This window comes from Pseudophryne corroboree, chromosome 1, assembly GCF_028390025.1.
Source record: "Pseudophryne corroboree isolate aPseCor3 chromosome 1, aPseCor3.hap2, whole genome shotgun sequence".
Taxonomy (NCBI): Eukaryota; Metazoa; Chordata; class Amphibia; order Anura; family Myobatrachidae; genus Pseudophryne; species Pseudophryne corroboree.
Window position 1 is genome coordinate 391,390,584 of NC_086444.1, and position 10,682 is coordinate 391,401,265.

The 10,682-nt window shown below is 34.9% G+C and overlaps 1 protein-coding gene across 1 annotated transcript; it reads right to left on the minus strand.

Annotated features, from left to right (window-relative positions):
• Positions 1-9,146: 9,146 nt before the first annotated feature.
• Positions 9,147-10,109, minus strand: LOC134952875 (olfactory receptor 6F1-like). Its single transcript, XM_063938667.1, has one exon. It carries the CDS (start codon positions 10,107-10,109, stop codon positions 9,147-9,149), a length of 963 nt encoding a protein of 320 aa, XP_063794737.1.
• Positions 10,110-10,682: the final 573 nt, after the last annotated feature.

The following is a 10,682-nucleotide window of genomic DNA, read 5'->3' on the forward strand; positions in this document are numbered from 1 at the left end:
GCACTGCAGATGGCATATGTCACATGCTGCTTATGCCTCCTTGCACCTGGATAGAGGAATATAGGCTGAGGCAATTTAAATGCAGAAGGGATTGCTCAGCTTGCTGGCAGCCGCTCTCATCCAGTGATTACTTAGAAGTCCTCCATGCAGAGCCATCTCCCGGGGGCTACCATTATCGTGCACTCCTGTGCTGGGCTTGAAGCCATTCCACTCTTGCTGTTACTCCCCTTCCATTATCAGTGGCACAAGACTACTGTCTCTGCTCCCTGCTTAGTGCAGTTCTGCTCTATATGCAGGCTAGGAGCAGTGCCCTCACAAACTCCTATGATCATCCTTTTACTACACCTTATCCCCTGCATTTCTCCCACTGCCAGCCATGCTCACTCACACTCCATACTGACACAGTCTGAGCTGAGGAGGATGCTGTACACCCCTGTTTATTAGCAGATTAGCCAGAGGACACTCTCTCCCGGCCAGCGTACATACACATAGAACGCATCAGCTTTAGTTTTTTTGCATCCCCACAAACCAGCACCCAGGGCATGTGCCCCTTTAGCCCCTCCCTAGTTGCAGTCCTGTCTGCAGTTACAGTATTCCAAATATAGGGCTGGATGGGCATGGCATGGTTTTGCCTTCTAAGTGATTGCCCCTTTAAAGAAAGCATCTGAGATCAGTTGGCATCTCGCACCTCCAGTGATCTTGGGAGTCATTACATCCGGCCCATTGTTCTGGTCCTTAAAAATTATTCCTATGTTAATCCAACAATGTTTTATATACATTGTTTTCGTGTTTATGCAAAATTTATATGTATTACAGTATCTACATTTATAATTAATCATTTCTTAAACCTATAAATTTGCTGTACTGTATATACATAGACTTAATATTATCGGTTATTTGTAAAGCACCAACACATAGTTGCATATTTAATAGTTATTGACCTGGTAATGATCATTTCTTGTCGCCACTCTGGCAATAAGAGATTATTGTTCTCAATTCACAGTCACTAATGTGATAACTTCACTTCTTGTTCAAGAACCTTCCACTCTATTGTATGTGTGTGGCCTGCTGACCATACATGCACAGGCAGCTATTTTGAGGGCGGTGCGGCCCTTAGGCTACAATGGCTTATGCTATCTAAAGATTCAGGAGCTTCACATTCCAGAGTTTTGTAAATTTGGCAATAAAACAGCCCTTGTAGAAAAATGAGGAACCACAGCAAATATCCCCAATATTGGCTGCAGTCCCCTGTACACACATTCATAAGATACTTACGGATGGAGGTAATGAAGTCCGGGTTGGCCGGATGTGTGGGTTTCCAAACGAACTTGGATTTTTTTTATAGCAGCAATCATTTACAAGGCATGGCTTTGCCTTTTACCTGATTGCTACTTTAAAAAAACATCCAAGTGCTTTTTGAAATGTGTGTGAAATATGCCATAAACTGAGAATATACAGGGGGCATTTCTATTTAAATGGAAACAGTTTATTTAGGCATGTGATCAGGCTTGCAACAGTTGAATTTCTGACATTCAGAATGATGACAGTCGCATCCCTATGGTCAGAATCCCAATAGAGTCCAACGTTAAGTACTGGGGTTGGGGTTAGGATTAGGGTTAGGCACTAAGTGGATGGTCAAGGTTAGGATGTGGGAGGGGATTGTTAGGATTAAAACACACATCCTCAGGGCGCTGGTCTAGCTGATGAAATTTTTCTTTTTAATTAAAAATAAATTGGTTCAGCTGCTGATTGTAACCCTCACTAGATACAAAAAAAAAACACAACAAGTTATGGGATTTTAAGCCCAAAAAAAGAAGCGCCACTCACCAATTTAATATTTTTATAGAGATATATGATACAGATACCTTTAAAATAATTCCACTTTTTAATAAAAAAAATTACACATAAAATACAATATATAAAAAAGACTTTCAAATAACAATGCTTAAGACAAAAATCAAATAATATAGCAAGCTTTCAAATAGTCATGTGCTTGGTACTCTAATACTAAATGACAATAGTAGATCATAAAATAGCAAATCAGACTTATAGGTATTCTACATAAAAAGCTTTCACCTATGATTGCAACGCTAGTGGTATTTAAACTCCTCCTGGTTTGATAAGGCACTCTCCTGCCACCATATATTAAGCCTCCGGCGTTGCTGCACACAGTCTCTCTCATTTTGGGCTCTCTGTAATGCATTTGTTTACCTGTAGTGAGTACTCGGCGGCTTCCTCAGACAGAATAAGGAAGCAGCTGAGCAACGCCAGAGGCTTAATATATGGTTGCAGGAGAGTTCCTTGTCAATCCACCAGCACTGCAATCATAGGTGAAAGCCAGCATCAATGGGTAAGAGGAGAAGACTGGAGGTGAATTCTGACCATTAGTGCTTAAGGCAACAGTCCCCTATATGGATACAAAAATGATTATCACACGTATGTGAATAGAGACTGTACTAAAGTTTCTGGATTTTTATAGGAACTATACATGCTTGTTTGTTCAGACTATCTTAACCAAAATTTAGCCTGGAAAAAGCACTTTATGCATGCAAACTAAGACTGATATATCGGACTAATGGTAATTTCCTGTTATATTATAATGCCTCAATAACACATTATTTGGAAATCTGTGTCTTTATGGTTTTGAAACCACAACTCAGTAGCTACAATCAGTCAATTGCTCACATTAATGGAGGAAATAACAGCTTTTTATGTATAATGGACTGATAAGTCTGATTTGTTATTTGCAGATCTATCTGAATCTGATTTGCAGATCTACTATCTGAATTTAGTATTAGTGTACCAAGCACATGGCTATTTTAATGCTTGCTATATTGATTGATTTGAAAGGATTTTTTTCTTAAGCATTGTTGTTATTCGAAAGGCTTTTTTATATATTGCATTTTATGTGTACATTTTTTTTTATTAATAAGTGTAATTATTTTAAAAGGTGTCTGAATCAAATATCTCTATAGGAATATTAAATTGGTGAGTGGTGCTTCTTTTTTGGTTTTAAAATCCCATAATTTGGACTGTTAGGATTAGGCTGCGGGAGGGGTTGGTTAGGAATAGCAATAGGGTTAGGGTTAAAATACTAACCGGTGTCCATTGGGAACATAGGGATGCTTTCAGCATTCTGACTGTTGGGATTTCATGGTTTTAGTTTATTAGGTGTATTTTTTTACCTTTTAGTGACATTTCACAATGAATATTGTATATTATATAAACAAACAGTACTTATGTTGTTGAAGTTCCCAATTTGTTTTACTACAAAAGATCTCAAGTAACTTCTGTAATTTCTAAACATGTAAAATCTTTTCTAACACATTTAAATAAAATTGTAAAATGCTATACTTTATGCTGTTTTGTACCATATTTAGCAGTAGAATTAAATTAACTTTACTTCAGAACAGAATTAATTCTCGTTAAAGCACACACAATAATGTGTAATGCATTTTCTAATTTAGTCACACTTTGTAAAGAGCAAACATTAGCAGAGGGTGCCTGTGAAAATACATATTGTATGAATTATAAATAAAAGACTTAATTGCGCTACAATGGGGGTTTAAAAGCGGCTCTATTAAAATTATATTTTGTAAAAATAGAAATAAAGAGCGCTTGTTAGATATATATATGTGTATGCACAAAACCTGTGGAAAAAAATTACGGTTAGTATGATGTTTACAGCCCTTTTAGGACTATTTTAGGACCGGGTTCCAAATGAGAAAAAAAAAGGATTTTTATAATTCCTATCTAACCCTATCTAAATACCTGTCAGGCCGTTATGGTGTTTGGAGAGCTTCCACATCAGCGTGCAGTGGGATCCCTCTGTGGTGTCCGTTCTCCACTGTTGAGATATATTAGCGGCTGCTGGCTCAGATTAGCGGCTGGCCGCTGGTGGCTATAATTAGCGGCTGACAGACGGCTGATTCCCCGTCTAAGTCACGTTGTTCACGGCACTCACAGTTTGATGGAAGGTGCGGTGCCCGCTCCACTGTTAGGCTATAGTATCGGCTGACAGCTGATCACTGTAATTAGTGACTGGCGGCTGGCGGCTATGATTAGCGGCTAATAGCCGGCTGGTTCCCCGTCTGTGTCACGCTTGATATTACAGTTTAATGCACAGCCTTAGGTCCTTAGAAAATAAATCCAACGCGTTTCAGGCATAAGCCCTTCATCTAGGATAAATGGTGAACATCCTCCAACCCTTTTTATAGGATAAAACTTTATTAAAGAAAACGGAAGTTCACAGATAAAAACCGGCGGCTGCCATGTGTTCTAATATTTTATTAAAAACAAAAGAAGTCTGTCCATGATGTTTTTTTTGGTTTTTCTATTTAATATTTATAAGGTTTTGCGCAATTCTAATAATGTAATGTATATGTCATAGTAAATATACTATTTAACTATATTAATTTATAAAAAAGCATTTAATTCTATATCAATAATTAACCCCTTAGGTGTTAGGGTGTCCATAAAATATATCCATTTTGTTTCTGCTTGTTTTAAAACTTGAGATATATCGCCTCCTCTCCAGTTATTTTCCACCCTATATATACCCATAAATTTAAATTTTGATGCATCTTTGTTGTAACAGTCTAAAAAATGCTTAGATACGCTATGAGTTTCCAAGCCTTTTTTAATATTTAATATATGCTCGGATATACGGATCCTTAACTTCCTCTTAGTCTGTCCAATATATTGATGTCCACATGGACATTCCAACATATATACTACTCTCTCTGTATCACAAGTGATTCTGCTTTTTACATTAAATTCTCTTTTTGTAATGCTGGATTTAAATGTTTTTTTTTAGGCTTGACTGATGTCTGTTTTGTTGTTTTACATGCAACACATTTTAAACAATAAAAGTTGCCCTGATTTTCCTTCAATTTAGCATTTTTAGGTGGTATGTAACTTCTTACTAAATTCTGTTTTAAATTTTCTGCCTTTTTGTATATTATTTGTGGTTTGTCCTTAATAAACGGTTTTAATTTGTTATCAAGTTGTAAAATGTGCCAATGTTTATTTATAATTGTTTCAAACGCTTGGTGCTGACTATTATACTGAGTAATAAAGGCTAGACCAAAATTATTTTCCATATTTTTAGGTTTATAACGTATTAATTCTTTTCTATCCATATTTGCAACTTTAGTAATTTCTTGTTGTAAAATATTTTTGTTATAACCTTTTCCTACAAATTTATTTTTTAAAGAGTCACTTTGAGCCAAAAAAAGTGTCATGCTTGGAAGAGTTTCTCAATAGCCTCCTAAACTGACCACCTGTAATGTTCTTAATCCAATTATTATGATTGTTACTATTATGGGAAAGCATGTTGTTACCACTTACTGTTTTTGTATGTGTTCTAGTATGAATTTTATTTTCTTCAATAAATATTTCTTAATCTAGATTTATAACCATTTCTCTACTTATTGTAAATGTGAATTCAAGACCATAGTTATTATTTTTCATATATGATAGGAACTCTTTTAGGATACTTTCTGGACCCTTCCATATAAAGATAAGATTATCTATATATCTCTTCCATATTATTAGATGAGAAAAAAATGGGTTATTATTCCTGATGGATTCCTCCTCCCACCTAGCCACAAAAAGATTTGAATGGCTAGGTGCGAAGAAAGAGCCCATCGCCACCCCCCTTCCTCTGATTGTAAAATGTGCCATCATTCCAAAAATAATTATGATTTAATATATAAGAACTTACAGAATCCACCCGGACGCCCAATAGTGTCGGGCATAAATTCTTTATCTTCAAATCTGTCAAAATATGTGGACTTTTATCTTTAAGAAATAGTACAAGATCAAAAAAGCTATTTAAAAGATACTATAAGCATCCTGCAAGTATTGGAAACAATTACCTGGGATAAGGATTACATTCTATGTACATGTGATGTACGATCTTTGTACACTTGCGTTGCACATAATATAGGTTGTGAGGCTAATAGACACTTTTTATCCAATAACACACACCTACCCAATTCCCAAATTATTTTTATTATGGAATGTATCAATTATATATTAAATCATAATTATTTTTGGAATGACGGCACATTTTACAATCAGAGGAAGGGGGTGGTGATGGGCTCTTCCTTTGCACCTAGCTATTCGAATCTTTTTGTGGCTAGGTGGGAGGAGGAATCCATCTGGAATAATAACCCATTTTTCTCTCATCTAATAATATGGAAGAGATATATAGATGATCTTATCTTTATATGGAAGGGTCCAGAAAGTATCCTAAAAGAGTTCCTATCCTATATGAAAAATAATAACTATGGTCTTGAATTCACATTTACAATAAGTAGAGAAATGGTTATATATCTAGATTTAGAAATATTTATTGAAAAAAATAAAATTCATACTAGAACACATACAAAAACAGTAAGTGGTAACAACATGCTTTCCCATAATAGTAACCATCATAATAATTGGATTAAGAACATTACAGGTGGTCAGTTTAGGAGGCTTCGGAGAAACTCTTCCAAACATGACACTTTTTTGGCTCAAAGTGACTCTTTAAAAAATAAATTTGTAGGAAAAGGTTATAACGAAAATATTTTACAACAAGAAATTACTAAAGTTGCAAATATGGATAGAAAAGAATTAATACGTTATAAACCTAAAAATATGGAAAATAATTTTGGTCTAGCCTTTATTACTCAGTATAATAGTCAGCACCAAGCGTTTGAAACAATTATAAATAAACATTGGCACATTTTACAACTTGATAAAAATTAAAACCGTTTATTAAGGACAAACCTCAAATAATATACAAAAAGGCAGAAAATTTAAAACAGAATTTAGTAAGAAGTTACATACCACCTAAAAATGCTAAATTGAAGGAAAATCAGGGCAACTTTTATTGTTTAAAATGTGTTGCATGTAAAACAACAAAACAGACATCAGTCCAGCCTAAAAAAACATTTAAATCCAGCATTACAAAAAGAGAATTTAATGTAAAAAGCAGAATCACTTGTGATACAGAGAGAGTAGTATATATGTTGGAATGTCCATGTGGACATCAATATATTGGACAGACTAAGAGGAAGTTAAGGATCCGTATATCCGAGCATATATTAAATATTAAAAAAGGCTTGGAAACTCATAGCGTGTCTAAGCATTTTTTAGACTGTCACAACAAAGATGCATCAAAATTTAAATTTATGGGTATATATAGGGTGGAAAATAACTGGAGAGGAGGCGATATATCTCAAGTTTTAAAACAAGCAGAAACAAAATGGATATATTTTATGGACACCCTAACACCTAAGGGGTTAAATATTGATATAGAATGAAATGCTTTTTTTAAAATTAATATAGTTAAATAGTATATTTACTATGACATATACATTACATTATTAGAATTGCGCAAAACCTTATAAATATTAAATGGAAAAACCAAAAAAAAACATCATGGACAGACTTCTTTTGTTTTTAATAAAATATTAGAACACATGGCTGCCGCCGTTTTTTAACTGTGAACTTCCGTTTTCTTTAATAAAGTGTTTCCTATAAAAAGGGTTGGAGGATGTTCACCATTTTTCCTAGATGAAAGGCTTATGCCTGAAACGCGTTGGATTTATTTTCTAAGGACCTAAGGCTGTGCATTGAACTGTAATATCAAGCGTGACACAGACGGGGAACCAGCCGGCTGTTAGCCGCTAATCATAGCCGCCAGCCGCCAGTCACTAATTACAGTGATCAACCGTCAGCCGATACTATAGCCTAACAGTGGAGCGGGCACCGCACCTTCCATCAAACTGTGAGTGCCGTGAACAACGTGACATAGATGGGGAATCAGCCGTCTGTCAGCCGCTAATTATAGCCGCCAGCCGCCAGTCGCTGATCTGAGCCAGCAGCCGCTAATATATCTCAACAGTGGAGAGCGGACACCACAGAGGGATCCCACTGTACGCTGATGTGGAAGCTCTCCAAACACCATAACGGCCTGACAGGTATTTAGATAGGGTTAGATAGGAATTATAAAAATCCTTTTTTTTTGCTCATTTGGAACCCGGTCCTTAAATAGTCCTAAAAGGGCTGTAAACATCATACTAACCGTGATTTTTTTTCCACAGGTTTTGCGCATACACATATTTATATCTAACAAGCGCTCACATATTGTATGAAGCTAAATTAATGTGTGAAGAATATTCTAAGAAACCTTTATATCTTACATCTGCATTCTGACTGCAATAGATGCTAAATATTTTTGCTACAGTACATGGCTACTGATATTTACAGTAAAATCGTTTTTGTGTTTCCTTAGAACACTCTTTTGATTATGGCACCATACTACATGCAGACTGAAGTTGGTCCCAAAAAAATACCAACATCTTTAACTACCTAAAGTACTTCAAAATAAATAGTACTTTATAGCTACAAATAAGAGATGAATAAACATTACTGCAATAAACAAACAAACAAACAAACAGAAATCTAGCAGGACGGATTTATAATATGATTGATCTATTTATGAAATATAAAATAGCCATCCTTGAATTATAACATTTGATTTTATGTTATGCACGCTTTCCTAGTGATACATATGGCATGTGTGAAATAATCATTTGCAATTTTTCCATTTTTGAAAAATGTTTATAAAAACCATAGTTTTTTGGAACACAAACATTATAAAAGCCCTCTTGTATTCCAAATATTAAGTCATTACCATTATTTTTTGGTTTTCAATCAATGTGTAATACATGACATATCAAATAGCTGTACCCTATTTATTGATAAACAAAATCTGTTAAGTCATGTATACCAGAGAAATACATGACCAATAAACTAAATAAATTAATAGGTATAAAATTAATTCATAGTAATTAAATGTATCTCAGACACAACAGCTCTTTGAATTGCTAATAGTAACTCCTGCTATTACTGCATTGGCACAATGGAGGCAATATTCAAGGGAATATTTACTCAAACTTGGTATTAGCCCATTGACAACCCGCAATGCAGAACTAAATGAAAATATAGTATAGTAGAACCTGAACACAAATATTGTGGTTTAATCATCAATCTGTTGCCTGAAGTGATCTTATGAAATAAATACAAAATTGTTTCCTCAATGAAGGAGACACTTTTATTTGTAATAAATATGCTAGATGATTTTTAAGACATCACTTTTTAAATGTTCCATACAGACTATATCTAATTATGCTTAATGCATTCCTAACTTCCTTATTTCTCAAACAATAAATGATAGGGTTGAGCAATGGAGTCACCAAAACATAAATTACAGACACACTTTTGTCATACTCAAAAGCCTGCTCATTAGGTGACCTTACATATATCAATATCACAGAACTATAATATATAACTACTACTGTAAGGTGAGATAAACAAGTAGAAAAAGCTTTAGACTTTCCAGATGTGGATGGTATTCTGACAATGGTCAAAATGATCTTACAGTATGATAGAATAATAAATAGTAAGCAGCCAAACACAACAATCCAAGTAAGAACTAAGAAATAGATTTTAAATATAGAAGAATCTGTGCAGGTAATACTTAGTAATGGAATGACATCACAGAAGAAATGATTAATCTTACTAGGGCCACAAAATGATAAACAACATAACCAATATAGAGGTAATAATGAACTTAGTATACTGCAGAACCAACAGGCAAGAGCTAAGTGCCAGCAACGTACAGGACTCATAATGGATGAATATCTGAGGGGGTTGCAGATGGCTAGACACCTGTCATATGCCATTACTGCAAGAAAGTAATTTTCAATGCCTCCAAGCAAAAAAAAGAAGTAACACTGGGCAATACAACCTATGACAGAAATCCTTCGGTTTATAAATAGAAGATCTTCAAGCATTTTTGGAAGGGTGACAGAAGTGTAGCAGATTTCAAGGAAAGATAAGTTACACAGAAAAAAGTACATTGGTGTTTTCAGTTGAGGCTGTGTCCAGACCAGAATAACGATAAGGCTGTTTCCTAATATAATTGATAGGTACACAATTACTAACAAGAGAAATATAAATAACCGAAGTTTGCAGATACCCGAAAATCCAACAAGTAACAAGTCAGTTTCTCTGGTTTCATTAGACAAAGGTGTTTCTATCACTCCTGCCATATAGCATCTTATATACAAACACACTTTTTGATTGTCTGACTGGTAAAGTATTTTTTACAATGTGCAGGTTGTCTCTGGAAGTCAGTGAGTATAAATTATTAGCATTAGGTGCTTCCTTTTATTACATAATAGTTGTGAACCACTGACAGTTGCTGTCTTAAGGGACATACTAAGATACAACCTCCAACGGTAGTTATCTACTGGGATTAAATAGGTATACTGTGCATTGATATTTGTTTGTAAATTTATTCTTATTACAACATTAACCACTTAACTGACATAGTCAGCTCAAAAACTTTTTATTGGATTTTCAAATGAAGCAAAACAAAATAAACAATAAACACACAGTCTCAAGTCTTGTGTCTTATGTCTCAACATTCCATACTGTTATAATCTGTTTCTATTGGATCAGCTTGCCATGTTTTCCTGCATTCCCAATTCATTTCAGATTAGTGCATGTTCCGGTGTGTGTTCAGCTTCAGCTGCAGTGTAATGAGGAGTTTTGTCTGTGTGTGTAGCTAAACAGGTGCATTGAGTCTCCCCATCAGAAGGCCTGGTCTCCCTGGCTGCTCT

What these genes read in the sequence shown, in the direction of transcription:
- LOC134952875 (XM_063938667.1), bottom strand. Translation starts at nt 10,109, where the DNA reads ATGGCAGGAGTGATAGAAACACCTTTGTCTAATGAAACCAGAGAAACT.